The following is a 17,291-nucleotide window of genomic DNA, read 5'->3' as shown; positions in this document are numbered from 1 at the left end:
AGAGGGGCAGACATTTCTCCAAGCAGATTAATTGACTTTAATGCTGCCATTTATTATACCTTCTAAGTGCCTAAAGTGTAAGATTTCAGTCTCTCATGTGAGAGGTTTTATTCCTCCCTAACAGGGCAGTAGCCAACATAGCTCTGTTTCGTTACTTCACAGTTGGTGGGAAGTTTCAGAGATGTTGAAAGGAAGACGCATGGTTTTGGGAAGAGTGTTCTGCTATCTGGTGGCTACTGCAGAGTTGCAAGAGAATCTCAGAGTGTCTTTTGGTTTATCACACCACGTTCCTTCCAAAATTCTCCCAACAAAGCATCTCTAGAAAGGGGATGGAGAAGCAGTATTTTTTTTTTTTTTTAAGAGATACTCAGTATTCCAGGACATTTATCACAAGAAATGTGGGGGTTGTATTTTTTTTAAAACAAACAACCATGTCAAGTTTTGTACCCAAACTAAATTTCTAACAAACATCCAGAGGGAGGCAAAATGGACAGATGTTACCAGTGGACAAGGTGCAAAGCTGTCATCTAGAGAGAAAGGCTATCTATTCCACTGCCAACCATGTTGGCAACTCTATATATTGTACGAAAGGCACAAAATGTTCATCTTCCACCAGATTATCCCTGCCTGGGATTACCTGGAACCTTTCAGTTCAATGCCAGAGAGTGTACTAGAGGAAGTGTTGGCACAAACCTGTCAATGTCGGCTTCTGGGAGCAGGTCATAGCAGCCCTCAGTGTAGTCATTCTGCAAGCTCTGGCGGTCTGGGAAGTAGTCCGTGGTGAGAGGAAGGCATGCCGGAGTAGTGAGAGATTTCCAGTCCACCCCAACTGTACAACAGAAGCCTGGCACTACGGGGGGAGCAGACAGTGTCAGAACTGCCTCGTTGCATCATGGGGAGCAGACAATGGGGGCACGTGTGATCACACATGAAAAATTAGGGGTGGGGAGGGAGAAGACGGATGTGTGAACAGAGGAAAGTTGGAAAGAAAGATAAGTGTAAGATATGAATGAAAGTCACCAGTGGGTTGGATGGGGAGGGAAAGAAGGCAAGTAAGAGAGAAAAGGGGAGGGAGAGAAAGACACAGTTTGTTAAACAATGCAGTGCACATGCTAATTCAATCCCATCATGCAAATGGGATTCAAAGTTAATACCTTAAATTATCTGTTGATTGTAAGCTAGAGCTGAAATAGCTGCTGAGGTTACTGCAGATCAAGTGCAATTTCATATTATTAAACATATAAAAGAAAAAAAATCAACATTCCAAGTCTGGACAAGCAAATCAGACCAGCTCCTCCTCCTGGATGATTGTAGGAGAGGTTGGTGAGGGAAAGAATGACAGCCTGTTTCTGGAATAGGTAGCATACAACAGCAGAAAAGAGAACATTTCTACAGTTCTAAAAATAGAAGACAGCCAGAAGAGGTGGGAAGAAAGGAAAAATAGTATCTTGTAACCTGCTTTCCCCCCACACCCCTTTAAATTTCGACTGCTATTGTAAGATTCTGGAGATCTAAAAACACAGATAATTCAACATCAAATAATCTACATCAATCATCTGTCCAGGGATGCCTGAATCAACCTGCCCTAAGAGCTCTCGGTGATTACTGTTACAAAAATCATTGTTGCACAGATCTCATTGACAAAACTGTTTCGCTTTACCTTAAACATTTTATTTTAACATTAATGAGGGGGGAAATATTGTTGCAAGGAACTGATACAAGACAGACTGTTGCAAGAAATGTTCTCTGAAGCAGAGCCATGCCCATACTCTTGTAATAGATAGAAGCATGTAAGCGTCAGTAAAGGGTATCTCGTACATAAAATGCTGGCCTTCCTGTTCTCTCATTATATTGTCCAGCTGGCACCAAACAGAACCTTTATGGTTCAGAAGCAGACACAGGAGAGTCCAACAGCCTCTTAACCTCTTTATGTAAAAATTATGGGCAGAGGATGAATTTAGGAAATGATACAGCTATTGATTTAATGAATTCTTAGACAGGAACAAGTAAAGCCATAGTATATAAGGGCTCTACGGAGAGCCACGGACAATGACAGGGAAGCAGAATGTAAACCCGACTGCTGCCACATAGTCAGGGCATAACTACACTACAGCTGCAGTGCTGTAGTTTAATACTGCATCAACGGAAGCGGTTTTTCCATCAGTGAAGTTAGATTAACTACACTGATGGAAAACTCTCTCCGAGAGGTGTTAATTAGGTCAATAGGAGAATTCTTCTGTTGACCTAGCCCTCTTTACAGAGAGGGTTAGGTCAACCTAACTACATCGCTTAGGGCATGACGTTTTTCACAGCCCTTAGCAACATAGCTATATCAGTCTAATTTTTAAGTGTAGACCAGGCCTCAATAGACTCCCAACTCCTTGCTCACCAACCCCCTAATGCCTTTGCACATGTACACACCCCAGCCCATGTTTACACAGGCCTCCTGCCCAACCCTCCCCTCCCGCTTACTTGGATCCAGAGAGGTTGAAACAGCATCTTCCAATGAATCTTTGTTCTGCGTTCTGAGGTTCATCCCTATGAGAGGCAGACATGTATTTTATTACAAATAATCATTTGTGCATAACATTCATTCCTCTTCCCTCCAAGAGAAATTCAGACAAATGTGTGTAAAGCTCAAAGTAATTATATAATGCCTCTCCCCACCCCCAAGATATTCAGGGCACCGCATAACATAAAATATGTAAATACAGCCAACACATACAAAGCCACCATCTTTAAATTCAATTAAAGTGGTCCAGTACTAAAATGGATACCACGGTGATGGGCACCTTTATAAACGCTTGCAATACAAAATAATTGAGAGTTACTCGTAATTATTTAGCTTGCTAGCCTCTAGATTTTATATTTAAAGGCTAATCCATTTTTTCCTAAATTGGGCACTTTTTTTGAACAAGCAGGATGTTTCTGGTTAGATTTTTTTCTTACTTAAGGGAAAAAAGTGAGAAGAATTAATACATATAGAATGTATCGAGGAAGATGCTAAAGTTAGTAAAAACAAACAATGGAAACTGCAACAGAAATATTTATATAGCAAAAGAGGAAAAATAAGATTTACTACAGAGTTCAAATAATTTATCAGAATAGATTATGGGGATTCAAGGTAGCCCAGATGTTTTAGACACAGACTACCAGTGTACATGGCTTTCTGAGAAAAAAAAACCACACAGACGGTCCTTTGGATTCAGCCAGTATAGCTCTACCCGGCTGCCTTAGCACTTACTGAGCTGGAAATTTGGAAAGCAATAACCTGCTAAGGATTATTGCAATAGATTATATCAGGGGGGAAAAAACAAAAAAAAAAAACCCTGCTAAAATATTTTTAAGTGGAGAATATTGGTGGATAATAAAAGTAATCAAGGTGCTGAAAATATGGACATTCATTCATTATTTTTCAATATATAAACTGTACTTGTCTGCACCATTCTCACATAAAGGGGAAAAGAGACAATTACCCATGATCAAGAGGGAAAAATTACAAATCTTGTGGGCATTTTCAGATTTTGAGCCAAATTTTCCTCTGTGCTAGACTTAATCAAAACTAACATTGAGTTAAACTGAGTTACTATGGATTTATACTAATGCAACTGACTGCAGAGTTTAAACCTTTGTGTTTAACATCTTAACTATCATGTTAAAGATATGAAATGGATTTACAGTTCAGCTAAGTTGGAGAACACATACTTGGCACAGTTTCTAAATATTCACAGGGGCTGATTTTATAAAGTTGGAACCCACTATTTTATCCAATGAGTGAATATCCAAGAAAATCATGTTCTCTACATTATATAGCAATTACTGTAAGAACAGATGGGTTTTTGATTCCATGATGATGGCAGGAAATCAGAAGAGGAGGCAAGGACAAGTTGCCATTAATCTTACGTCAAACCCATTAATGACATCCGCCATCCACTTAGGAAAATGCAGTAAGACTTGTTTTCTCTAAACTGCCATCTGGCATCTGCTGGACAATACAGATAACATGTTGAATGCCAATGTAAATAGTTGGGGTAATTTTTTACTAAAGAGGCACATGTTGCAATACCTGGATGAACTATACTGTAGGCAGGAGAATGATGCCCTGATGTGTTGGAAAGATCTGTTCTGAATCATAGATGGCTCATGCCATAGGAAATGGAAAGATATAGGCTGGAGACACAGCCGTGCAGTAGTGGCTTCAGCTCATTAGAGAGTTCAGTTATGAAGAGATGCTAATAGGGACTTTTAAGAAGCATGATAACTATAGACATAATTTTGCCTACAAATCACATATGTAGTGGCTGTTACAGAGGTTATGAGGCTTCTCAAAACAATACAGTTGAAGAAGGAAAACATTTTTATTACTAGGAAAAATTATATATTCCGTGCATTCATGTTGCACAAATTATATACAGTATTTGAGGTGCAATCCAACAACTACCAAAACAAAAAAATTAAATCAACTTGGAAGATATAAAAGTAAGGTAAGAATATTAACCATGTTCAAATGAAACCCAGGGAAGGACATGAAATAGAAATAACTTTACAGTGACTAGTTAACTGATACGGATTTCCACACAATTATAGATGCAAACAAATGTTATTGGCAGTAAGTTTGCTAGCAAATTGTTTCAGACACTGTATTGTGTGGAGGGATGTGTGTAATAAGTGCAAAAATCATAACTGTACATTGGAAGGCAAAAACTCAAAATTAACCCGTGAAATTAGAAAGAAGAAGAGAACAAGGGGAGTCTAAAATACTCCATTCGAAGTGTTGGAAAATTCTACCATTTATCACGTTTCATCTCAATAGTAGATCGGGGTCAGCAACCTTTCAGAAGTGGTGTGCCAAGTCTTCATTTATTCACTCTAATTTAAGGTTTCATGTACCAGTAATACATTTTAACATTTTTAGAAGGTCTCTTTCTATAAGTCTATAATATAGAACTAAACTATTGTTGTATGTAAAGTAAATAAGGTTTTTAAAATGTTTAAGAAGCTTCATTTAAAATTAAATTAAAATGCAGAGCCCCCCGGACCGGTGGCCAGGACCCGGGCAGTGCAAGTGCCCCTGAAAAACAGCACGTGTGCCATCTTTGGCATGTGTGCCATAGGTTGCCTACCCCTGTAGTAGATGATACTTTGAAAAGTTAGGCCACAAACAGACAGTTACTGCAACAGAACGCTTAGTTTGGCGAATTTGTTTTACTGGCTTTAAGAGATTCAGAAGAAATTTTCAGTAACTGGGGTCTCAGTATAAGAGAGACACTCCTAATAATCTGCAATTTAGTGTTTAAAAGTGCATCTTATTTCCACAAGTACAGATTCTCATCCAATTGTTCACACAGGCCCAAATCCAAAAAAGCAATTAATCACATTATGTAATCTTGTTTTAAAATAGGCACATGCTTAACTGTTTTGTTGGATCTAGGCCTTAAAGGCTGTAAAAAGCTACCAACCCAGCACCTACAGTTCAAAATGGAAAACCCTATTTACAACTTCTCTTGAAGCCTACAGCTCACTACTAATTACCACAGACTTTATTCTCTGAGAATTATTAGAAAGATGGAATCATCTCAAACAAGCAACTCAGATATTTTAATACATATTCAGATTCATTTTGCTTTAACCCAAGAAGGGGAACACCCAATATAGTATAGCACAGTAAAGCACACCATGGAGCATTAGAGAAAATTTTGCTCCATTTTTTCCCCCCCCATGTCTGGACACCAGATTTTGCGTTAATGGAACAGATTATCTTACTTTCAACTGAACACATTGTAAAAGCGTATTTGTTAAGAACAAACCATAGACATCTTTTCTATACAAAGAAATTTATAAAATGTAACTAGAGGAGCGGAAAGACAGATACAAAACAATAAGAGGGGATAATGGACATTAATTTCTCAATGTACAGTTATATATTAGTTTGGAACTATTAAGTGCTTAGTGTTATTCATCACCTGTACCCTACAGCTCCTGGACCCATCCATGTTCCATGGGTCCTAGCTCTGTTACTTTCTGACTGTTATCCTCTTACATAGCATCCTCTGGTAGTTCCATATCACCAGTCCTTTCATACTTCTATTTAAAATCCCCAAGCCTGCTCTGTTGACTGTTTATTACCTGCACCATTAGTGCTGACCAAACTGCCTGAAAACTCATTCATTCCACCGAAGCTCAGGAAGGAGATGCTGTCACCTGGACAACGAGAAGTGATGTGCCTGGAGAGAACAAGATGCTGACAAATTGGTTCATTACAGAGAAACAATACCCCCTCTCAGAGTTAGGTCAAGTCTTTTAATCAAAATTTAGATGCAAAAGCAACCTGGGGTCTAAGCTCAGCCTTTGGTGAATCAATGCTCCATACGACACACAGGGATCAGGACAGGCCTGGAAGGATCTTAGGAGATTCTGTACCAACGCAGAATATTGGTCCCTATAATTTGGTACCCAATCTATGGCAGTGACCTATACTGTCTTCTCACAGGATAATGGATTTCATGGATGACTAGCTACCCATGCATCCACTAGGAGACAAATACAGCTAAACAAGGATGAAGAAGATTCCCATGTTATGCACAGGTCCAACTTTAAAAAATGGAAATTCCAACCAGATCCAAATCTACCATGGATCTATTTATGTTCAATAGGGAGGAACCAACTGAGAATGTATGAGTAGGAAAGCCTGATGTTAGTGATCATAAATTTAACATATAAGGAAAAGCTTCAAATGAATAGATTTCTTTTTTAAAAAGCAAAATTTGAGAACTAAAACTTGGTAAGTGTAGTGTAATGGGAACATTAATATCCATTGTAAGTGGGAGGAGGCTAGAGAATCGTAAAAGACAACATTGTTTAAAGGTGAGACTAAAACTTGTCTTGAAAAGAAAATTGCAAAGAAGAAGAATTAACCAGTGTGACTTCCTGAAAAACTGCTTAAAAGATTGGAGAGTGAAACAACCCTGTACTGGAAATAGAGAAGGGAGAGGAAACCAAAAAAAAGGAGGGTCAATCACAGCTAGGGCTTGAAGTGAAATGACAGAGCAGCAAAACGTAAAAGTTAATATCAGCCAAGAGATGAAAGGGGAACAATAAGGACTTTTACAAAGACATAAGAGAAAGTAATGCTTGAAAGGAAACAGACCCATTAAAGTTAATGACGGAGGAAAGAGATTAAGTTAATGACAATTCTAAAGTGATTAAGTTACTGAACATTAAAAAAAAACTTTAAATGAGAAAAAAGTGAAAAACATGGATACAGAAAATAATAAAGACCTTGTTAATAGAGATGTAGCTAAAAAGCTAGTAAGGGAATACCTTCGTGGGAGGAGTGTGGGAGGATAACTGTGCAGCTCAGCAGATAGACCCATCACTAGATCTAGGCTAACTTCCAAAATAACTTTAAAAAAAAAAAAATCATATACATAGTGACTAATGAATGATTTAGCTCTCGCAGGGGGCAAGATGCAGTGACTATGCTGATACTGCAGGTCTGTGTAATCTCCCAATACTGTTTGGTGCATTGAATGAGATTTGTAGGTAAACAGAAAACTTTAATTGAAGAACAGGTAGCCATTCTTACAGTCAGTCCAGCTCTTGCCTGGCATTTTTCACATTTCCCTATCCTGTCAAACACGGTGTTATTTCTCACCAGGTCTCAGTAGTGGGGAAAAAGAGGGCTGAAATTGCTTAACAGTACTATAAGGCAAAGCTCTTCCTTATGCTCAAAATATACTTCTCTGGAATGGCAAGTTACCGCTTTTGAGATAGCAACTGCTTCCCTGCACCAAGAAGTAAGGCAGTTACTGAAGGCCTGGGGCACCTGCCATGGCCATTTCTTGGATGATCCCAGGGGCGATACACTGGCATGATTGTGGGTCTCAGAGAGCCAGCAAGAAGTAACCTAAGTATGAATGAACTGAGCGAAAATAAACCCTATTTCCCATGCTTGCTCCTGGGGCCTTATGACTGACCATAATAATTGTGGCATACGCCCACAGCGCTGGTGCTGCATGCTACAAAATATGTATGTCCTGAACCTTTATTTTCTTTATCCCCCACGTGGCTAGCCTTTGACACATTTTTTTTTGAAACTCAGATCAATTTCTTTACTTGGGTGATGGCCTTACCTGCCAGTTGCCTCATGGTAGGCTAGCTCCAGCAGCTCAGCAGAGGAGTGCGTCAGATCCCGCTGCCCGTTGCCCTGCATTTCTGCCATGTTCTGACGAGTTTGGTGGTGGATCTGGATTGCTTCTCCTGATGGACCTATCCAATTATATATTTATCAATCTCACCCAATCTTCTCCTGTTGCGTTAGTTTTCCCCAATTCACCCCCAACTCCTTCTCCACAGCAGAAGCACCACTAATAGATACGGAGCACTAAAATGCCCCTTAGAAATTTTGTAAGACACAGTCCTCTCAATCTGCAGGAGGTATCAAATGAAGTACTGAAGATTCCCGTTCTAAAATACATAGACATACTTTTTGGAAGGCCTTTTTACAAGACTCAAGGAAAGCTGCGCATAGTTCATAATTTGAATCTCAAACCTGGAACATAAAGGTGTGCACTTCCATAATAATTCGCTTATTGAGCTCAGTCACAGCCCCTCCAGAATCTCCTGTCTAGTAAAGGCCACCAGAAATTCCCATCTGCTGCAGACAACAAAAAAGGAGAACTCTGGGCTTCCATATCCTCCGTCTTCCACAAACTTGCTCCATGATATTCAAGCACTGAAGACACCAGCAGATGACAACATTCCCAAGAGACAATAGGGCATCAGGTTGTGTCAGTTCTTGGCTCAGTCCCCATTGTGCTGCACTCTACCTCAGGAAACCAGAACAGTTCACTCTGCCAGCTTATCTAGAGGGGTGCCCTCCCCATGTTAAAGCTCAAAAGCTTTGACAGTTTCAAAAAAACATACTATAACAAAGACTCACCCACAGGAAACGTGTGCATCCAACGCCTCCTATTGGATGTGAGTTTCATGGGCATGCGGGATGGCGCAAAGGGATTTATTAATGCCCGCTGTGGTGTATACCCCCCAGGACGAATGTGCAGCATGGATTCTGCACTGCCTACATGAAACCTTCCTGGTGCACTGGAGTCTCGTTGCTGTGACTCTAGCATATTCTCAAGGACATCTGCAAAACACAATTTTCAGTTAACAGAAGACCGAACGAGCCACACAAAAGAAGGTACACTACTTAGTAAAATAAGAGCCACTAGGACAAGTGGGGATGGGCAGAGGGAGGCTGAAGGAGGCAGATGGCACTAATCCAGAAATTACACTATAAATCGGAGTCCAGACAAGACAGAACCAGGATTTTCTGAATTTAAAAGCATTAAAGTAGGAAAGCCAGAGAGGAAGCAATTTTTAAACAAGCCATGAAGAACTGTTATTTCTTCCTGTTTTTCAGTAATAAACAGGGGGTTCTCACCCAGAACTCTAGACATTCCTGACAAGTTATAACAAAATATTGATGATGAAGCAGAAATTTAAAGAGAGCAACTGCAGTGAAGTTATAGGAGATGGGACAAAGGGGAGATCTAAGTACTCCATTTTTTTAAAAATGGGCAGTTTCAACCATTGAAAGAAGTGGCAGGAATCATTAAACTAGAGCATGCTTTCACCACTGGATACAAGATCTTGGTGAGCTCAATTAAGTCACTACTATCTGATGCACAGCACAAAAGCATTTATTTAGAATTAAGTGTAAATGAAGGAAAGAAATGAAGTATGCAGGAGAAGGAAGTGTTGAGGATTGGAGAACACAGAAGAAGTGTCTTAGACAAAGGCAAACAGGGCACCTAAGAGAAAGTCAGTGAAGAAGTTAAGAATACAAAAAGGTCCAGACTATGCAAGAGGAAACTCAAGGCAATAAAAGTGTGCAGTGCAGAGGAAACTGCAAACAACAATGAAAGAGGATATTCAATAACGAAACAGAGTTCCCAAAAGCAGTAAAACAAAAGATCCAATTAAAGAAGAAAACAGGTGTGACAGAAACAGAAATGGAAGAGCTAATAGAGTACATCCTGGGCATAGTTATAGCAAAAAATGTGAAGGGGAAAGAAGAGGCTTAAGACCGTACCCATATGGGGCAGACACTCCTGTAGTGAGGCAAGAGGGATAGTTTCCAGATTACAGAAGATGACATACACTGACATCCATCAGTAGGAGGAGATGGGCTCTACTGCAGAACTCTTAAGAGCCCAATGATAGCTATCTGGCTCTTATAGAACACTTTCCACCTATAGATGATGAAGTACATTACAAAAGGTAAGTATCAATTATCCCCAGTTTACAGTGGGTAAACAGACTCAGAGGGGAAGTGACTTGCCTAAGGTCACATAGTTGGTCAGTGGTAGAAATGGGGAAAAAGTCTTTGACCCCCTTCCTCAGCCCAGTCCCCCAGATGGTCTCCTTAAAAAGTAAAGCAATATCTGAAATACAATCATCTTGATTTATACATTGCTTGATATAGGGAAAGTACTGGAGAACTTAAGCAACAAAAGCAGTAGTACATTTTTAATAGGACAGTCGGCAGTTACAGGCCAGCATGTCCAACTCCTTTCACAGGGCAGATACTGGTGTCAGATGAGATGGCAAGACCTCAGTGAAAAGGAAAGCACAAGCAGCCTTCATTAAGAGCAGATTGAGTGAAAAAAAAAAATCAGACTGATTTCTTCTAAAGAGCATCAAAGTACCGGTGAAAGGTGGACAGAGAGTGCAATTTACCTAGATTTCAGCAGGGCTTAGGAGAAGGTACCACATGCTGTCAGTGAATGAAATTAATAAAAAGGGCAGGCACCAGTGCTAACATGGCAAAATGGCTCTGTTAGCTGGCAGGAGGAAGGATCAGAAACTATAACCAGAAAGTTATAGTTAATGACAGTAAATCCTCATGGAGAGGAGTTATAAAGGGGGTCCCACAGGACCCACTGCTGAGAGCAATTCTATTATACAGATTCATAAGTGGCTTGGAAAATGGAACATCAGTTGCACATATCCATATTGCAGAGGATCCAAAGGTAGGAGGGGTCACAGAAGAATACAGATCTCTTAAAGGAAGATGTTAACAGCGAAGGAAACTGGGCAGATCAGTGTCAGTGCCTATACAGGGTGAACCAATAAGAACACACAAGGGAACTGGACAAGTATAAAGGGAGAGACAGTACTGAGCGCAGAGGTGTGCATTGCTGATAAACACATTTCCAAAGCTGTAACATGAATGCTGATGCGAAAATTTCCCCCTCTGTGTTGCTCTGGAAGTGACTGACATGAACTCAAGACCTCTCTCTTCCTACCCCACAACCAATGGGCACAGCGAAGGGACTTCCCCATCTCCATTCGTGCCTCAGTCTGACCTCGGGTGCTGGTGTAGCCCAAGGAGCTGCTGACTTCGTATTGGTGCAAATGAGGCCGTGGGATCATCAAGATGTTGGAGATCTTTCCCAGGGAGCTGTCATCGGAAGCTTGGCTCCTCACCTCCTCTGGGAGCAGGCTGCGGCTCTGCACAGAAGGGCTGGACGAGACATCATAAGAGCTAGAGCTCTTCCTGGTGCGGCTCTCTCTCTCCCTCGCAGACCTACTGAAGGATACATAGGTTCAATAGCACTGAAGTGAAATCCCACTTCCTGGGCAAATCAAGAGGATCCAACAGCTTCCCACTTATCCAGGAACCTGTAGACTGATAGCTGAATCCAAGCCCAGTGGTAAAGGGTTAGTGTCACCATCTTTGAATATATGAGTGCAATGGCACATTTGCCTTCCCTAGCTAGCATATTAAATAGTTATCCAACAACATAGGATACCGAACACTAGAAATCTCCTAGCTAGGCAGCAGTGCTCCAAAGGGAGCCTGCTCAGCACCTCCCACAGTTCTGCAGCCACCCATGGCATTGACAGAATTTGGAAGGAACCAGTCCCAGCCCTACACAGCTAGAAAGCCAGACTGCCCAGGGAGTTCTAGAGTGCCCTTAAAATTAAATTAAAGGTCTTTAAAAGGTACTGGCATCTTTCCAAGCTGAACTCGATCAGCTCAGTACATGAGGGAATGAATCCATGTATGCAGATGTTTGTGTACAAAGCTCCCCTATATAATGCCTCCTAAGCCCTGAAGGAAAGATATAACTGATGACACTCTGAAGCAGCCCCATTAGGCCCGTTTTCGTGAAACTGCTCCTGGAACTTAGGGAGATTGAATGTAATTGGCCAAAAAAAGCATTTGGCCAGGACATCAGGATGAACACCCTATCAAAGTTTCAGTGACCCCATGGTCATAGCTCTATTTCAATTTGCATCCAGAAATTAACACTTTCAGTTGTTCAGGGATTCTACACCCCCTACCCACTCTGTTTGGTATCATCTCAGAGGACAGAGCACCACTCTCTGAATGACCATTTCCACTTCCAGCAACTCTGATGTGTTCCTCAAAAGTCATCCAAGTATGAAACCAGCCTAACCATGCCTAGCTTGCAAAATCTGACAGGAGCACAGGAAAAGGAGAAATGGCTACAATAATTTGTTTGAACAAGCAAGCAAAATTTAAATTGGATGGAAATATATTGATAGTTATTCCTTTTACTTGCCCCCATAGCATTAGTGTGGCTTCACAGTAGTATGGTGGGAAGGCCACCAACAGGAAGGCCACTGATACCAGCAAAAAATATTAGTTCTAAACACTATTCTCAGACAAGTTTTAAGCTCTTGGTGTTTAGCCTTCCCCATCTTTCCCAAGAGCATTTTATACAACAGCAAACACACAGAAGTGGTGAAGCTGAACCAGAATCAGTTTGCTTGAAAGCGTCTTACCTGAAAGTGGTACAGCGCTGGGCTCGGGATGGGCCAGGCAGTCTGAACACTTGGGCATCATAGCCATCATAATCAACTTGAATGGGAAGGGCATTCTCAGCATCTTTAGGAGCCCCTAATGCTGGAACACAGAACATTTAATTCTGGAGTCTCATTTATAATTACTGTTTAAGCTCTGAGATTGCTGGACAAATTATAAGCAGCCAGCTATCACTTCAGGGACAAGGAATTGTCCCCAAATATATGGTAAGGAACCGCATAGAAGAGTCTTGTGTATAGAACAACTGAACCAGATCTATTAGCTCAACTGGGAAAGCAATCACCTAGGAATCAGCAATTTAGACTCACTATTAACTCCTCCCTTACATTCAGTCATTCGCAGACAAGTCTTCCTATTTCTATGAGGTGTTGTGACCACCTCCAAATCAGGACGTGCAAGTTTGCAGAAGACCTCTTGTGTAAGGACAAAATAATTACCCCTTCTGTTCATATGCACATTCCTGAAAAAAGGTGGTACTGAAGTATGAAAACCCAGAGATTATGTAATTCTGTATATACGGCATTGCCAGCACTCGACCACGGCAGTCAAGGCCCATCCTTCCCACGAGCCACACTGCTAGAGGGCCAAGGCCTATAAATCAACTTGACACTATCTCCTCTAGCCATTGACAAGCAGTCAGGGCTAAGAACCTACCCCATTGATCACATACCAGGAAGTCAGATTAGACACCTATACCAGCATCCCAGGACACATGAGTCTTGTTTTCTGCCTTTTGCCACAATTATCCCCTTTTCAATCCCATCAATAGTGGTTTCATTGCAGTGTCATTGGCTTGTTAGAGCCATTTATTGTTTTTTTAAATCAACTGGGTCATTCCAGTACTGAATTACTCACAGGGGTCTCGACCATTTTTCACTTTCTCTGTCAGCAACTGGAGGAGCAGACACAGGAAATGTGATAAAGAAAATAAAACAGGTTAGCATGTACTAAGGAAATTTGACCCCACAGTGATGGAGTGTCAGACTTAATACTTGGTATCAGACTGCAGGGTTTATTCTGCTGACTCAAATCAGGCAGCCAGACCATCTCAGTGATGCAGAAGTTTGATACCCAGTCACAACCCCCAGAGACATTTTTCCTCCTCCTCCCCAGTGTCCCTTCTCCCTCCCAAGACAGACGGAGGCTTTCTAATGTAATAATTATGTAATAATTATGACAGAGCTAGTAGCGGGCTTTGATGCCTGGCACCAAAAAGAATTACAAGTATTTTTGAACGATAAGAAGACAGGGGTTCCTTTAGGTCACAACTGAATTAGTATGGACTGTGGAAAAGATAAGCACTGAACACCATGCCTCAGCTAAGGAGGCAACAGTTTGTCCAGATGACAGGAAGAGATCCCAGCAACCAGCCTACCTTCCTTCCTGCCAGTTTAATCCGTGGGGTGAAGCTGTTACATAGGAGCTGGCTTTTGGATGTGTAGAAACTGGAAAGGAAAAACATAAGCTTGTTTAGTTAACTTTTAGGAAATAGGCATTTTAAATAAAAGTGTTGAGTTTCGTTTATTTTCTGCCGGTACAGACTGGGAAAAGGGAAGAATTTTGAGCCAGGCTCTTTCTGGAAAAGAGATGAAGTAGACATCAGGAAAGATTCGGATAGATGGTTACAAAAGCACTTTAGTTCAAGAAAAAGTTGGAATCTATAAAGGCCCCGGCCTTAGACTCTCAAATGCAACTTAACCCACAGTTCACCTCAATAATCTAACAATTGAACTCTCTCATTTGCTTCCTCTTTCTCCAGAAAATTGTTCACGTCCATTAACTTTTGCAAGATGTGATGCTACGTGCCATTGGTGACTCTCTCCCTAATTTACTTAGCCCCTAATGATCTCACCATAATTGTTTATAAGCTGCTCCCATCTGAATTTGCAACCAGTCAACTATTTGCGATAATGTGCATCTTGCTGTAAGAAAAGATTCAGATGAGAAATCCTAGAGCACTCTTTCATATAAGGCAAAGAACTGATGAGAAGATCAATCTATTTGGAAGGACAGAATATGAGCAATCTGTGTGAGTGATCAAGACACCCAGGCATGCAGAGACATGAAGAGGAAACTTGCCTCTACTAGCAGCAGCTATATTGATATTGTTGAATGTGTGCACGTGTGGGGGGGGGGGGAGAGGAAGGGGGGATAATTCAACCTCTGGCCCAGCCTCTTATGAAAACAGAGAATACGGTCAGAGTACTTAACAAAAAGATACTTGAAATAATGAAATATAACTATACCATGGCCTGGTGGTTGAGAACATCACACTTATAGGTCTCAGTGTTTCACTAGGATCATATACTTGCTCCAGTCTTTACCCACTTCAGACCCATTTTCCTTACCCGTAACAGCTTATTCAGGATTTACTCCTGAGTTGGTTGAAGTGATCTGACTAGTCCATTCTGATTTCCATAACTTCCTGCATTTGCCCAAGCAAACTTCAAAGACAGAAATGAGTCTGCTGGACATGGAGCCTCAGAGCAAGACTCCTTCCTTTACAAGTTGCTCTATAACCTTCAAAATTTTGTATGTATGCACTTTGCTTTACTTGTGCTTTGCATGCTGTGACAAAGTTCCTCCCCTACCTTGGTGGGTCTTGCGCTTCTTGGCAGATTTGCTCGCCTTGGAGCTTCACGGCAGCCCTCAGCTTGGCCGTTTTTCTGAACGCACAGTCCAGGTCAACTCCTCCTGTGTCTGACCAGGAGTTGGGAGGATTCGTGGGGAACCTGGGCCTGCCCTCTACTCCAGGTTCCAGCCCAGGGCCCTGTGGAATGCAGCTGTCTAGAGTGCCTCCTGGAACAGCTGTGCAACAGCTACAACTCCCTGAGCTACTTCCCCATGGCCTCCTTCCAACACCTTCTTTATCCTCACCATAGGATCTTCCTCCTGGTGTCTGATAATGCTTCTACCCCTCAGTCCTCCAACAGTCCACGTTCTCACTCTCAGCTCGTAGTGCCTCTTGCTCCCAGCTCCTCACACGCACACCACAAACTGAAGTGAGCTCCTTTTTAAAACCCAGGTCCCCTGATTAGCCTGCCTTACTTGATGCTAGCAGCTTCTTGATTGACTGCAGGTGTTCTAATCAGCCTGTCTGTCTTAATGGTCTCCAGAAGGTTCCTGATTGTTCTGGAACCCTCCCCATTACCTTACCCAGGGAAAAGGGACCTACTTAGCCTGGGGCTAATATATCTGCCTTCTATTACTCTTCTGTAGCTGTCTGGCCCGACCCTGTCACAATGCATAGAAACTAACAACATGGAATGAAATGAAGACTTCAGCAGGTCAGTGGAGAAGAAGAACATGCAGCATGAAGGCTCAGCACTAGCTGATATTTACCTATAACCCTAACAACACACCTACCTATGGTTTATCCAGTGTGGAATATTGTAGTCATCTCCTAAGCGAGAATCTCCAGGACCACTGCGATTGTGCAGCTAAAAGAAGAGAGAGTTCACAGGTGCAATAATCACTGTGAGTTTTGTCCAACTAGTCTCATAATAAGCAGCACTTTCAGGGGAGCCAAGATTCTGTTACCTTGAAGAGCGGAACAGCATGCAGTGGTTGCTCCCCCATGCACACTAAATCTACACCAATCCCTGAAAACAAAGAAATGAAGGGGTCAAGCCACATATTATCCAGAACTGTTGCTGCTGGCCTAATCCAAACAGGACACAAGTCTGAGTTAAAGTTACATAAATCTGCTGTATTTGAACCAAATTTTTAAATCTGATTACAATAAACTGCTAATGATCCCATGCTTTCTTTGCATTAACTACTGAGAAGCAGAAGCAGCCTTCTTTATAAGCAGGCTGCTCTTTCTCATCTAATCTTTAACACAATGGATTTGCTTCCACAACAGTGATCTGCAATGCCAAAAAATGATGGAGAGCATAGGTGTGCCCAGATGTTGTTATTGCTGTGGTTTACCTATACAGCATGCAGGAAGGGAGATAGGAAAAGTTTCCCCCATGACAAATGCATATCAGATAAAATTGTCTTTCAACAGAAAGTTCCTCATGGCCTGATTTTAAGAAGTGCTGAGCACTCACAAATCCCAGTGAAACTAACTGGAGCTGCAAGTGCTTAGGACCCCTAAAAATCAGCCCATTATTGCACTTAATATGGAAATAAGTCTTCCAGCTATAAACAATCATTGAGATGGATACAGGACTTTGTGATGGTGACTTTTGGAGAGCTAAGGTTGTTTGCATACATGGAGGTTGTAAAACATTGCCAGTTCGTTATGAAAACTATTTTACCATTGGCACCTTAGAGACTAACCAATTTATTAGAGCATAAGCTTTCGTGAGCTACAGCTCACTTCCTCAGATGCATATCGTGGAAACTGCAGCAGGCTTTATATATACACAGAGAATATATTCTCTGTGTATATATAAAGCCTGCTGCAGTTTCCACGATATGCATCTGA

At 41.4% G+C, this 17,291-nt stretch overlaps 1 protein-coding gene across 8 annotated transcripts in view; it reads right to left on the bottom strand.

Moving 5' to 3' along the window:
* DEPDC5 (DEP domain containing 5, GATOR1 subcomplex subunit) overlaps positions 1-17,291 on the bottom strand; it is a 66,475-nt gene that overhangs the window by 33,435 nt on the left and 15,749 nt on the right. For 4 of the 8 annotated variants that reach the window (XM_084649038.1, XM_084649042.1, XM_084649043.1 and 1 more), the window contains exons 16-26: positions 16,397-16,458; positions 16,223-16,296; positions 14,232-14,301; positions 13,712-13,748; positions 12,817-12,937; positions 11,370-11,593; positions 8,942-9,145; positions 8,133-8,268; positions 6,127-6,224; positions 2,473-2,538; positions 694-877 (exon numbers count right to left, since the gene is read on the bottom strand). In XM_084649038.1, the coding sequence (XP_084505164.1) occupies positions 694-877; positions 2,473-2,538; positions 6,127-6,224; positions 8,133-8,268; positions 8,942-9,145; positions 11,370-11,593; positions 12,817-12,937; positions 13,712-13,748; positions 14,232-14,301; positions 16,223-16,296; positions 16,397-16,458 (1,276 nt within the window). The remainder of the gene's footprint in view (positions 1-693; positions 878-2,472; positions 2,539-6,126; positions 6,225-8,132; positions 8,269-8,941; positions 9,146-11,369; positions 11,594-12,816; positions 12,938-13,711; positions 13,749-14,231; positions 14,302-16,222; positions 16,297-16,396; positions 16,459-17,291) is intronic. The other 4 variants (XM_084649041.1, XM_084649044.1, XM_084649040.1 and 1 more) reach the window with 3 other exon arrangements.

The sequence above is a fragment of the Lepidochelys olivacea genome (genome assembly GCF_965140295.1).
Source record: "Lepidochelys olivacea isolate rLepOli2 genome assembly, chromosome: 15".
NCBI classification, from domain to species: domain Eukaryota; kingdom Metazoa; phylum Chordata; order Testudines; family Cheloniidae; genus Lepidochelys; species Lepidochelys olivacea.
Note: the sequence above shows the minus strand (reverse complement) of the source record. Positions and strands in the feature narration are given on the sequence as shown.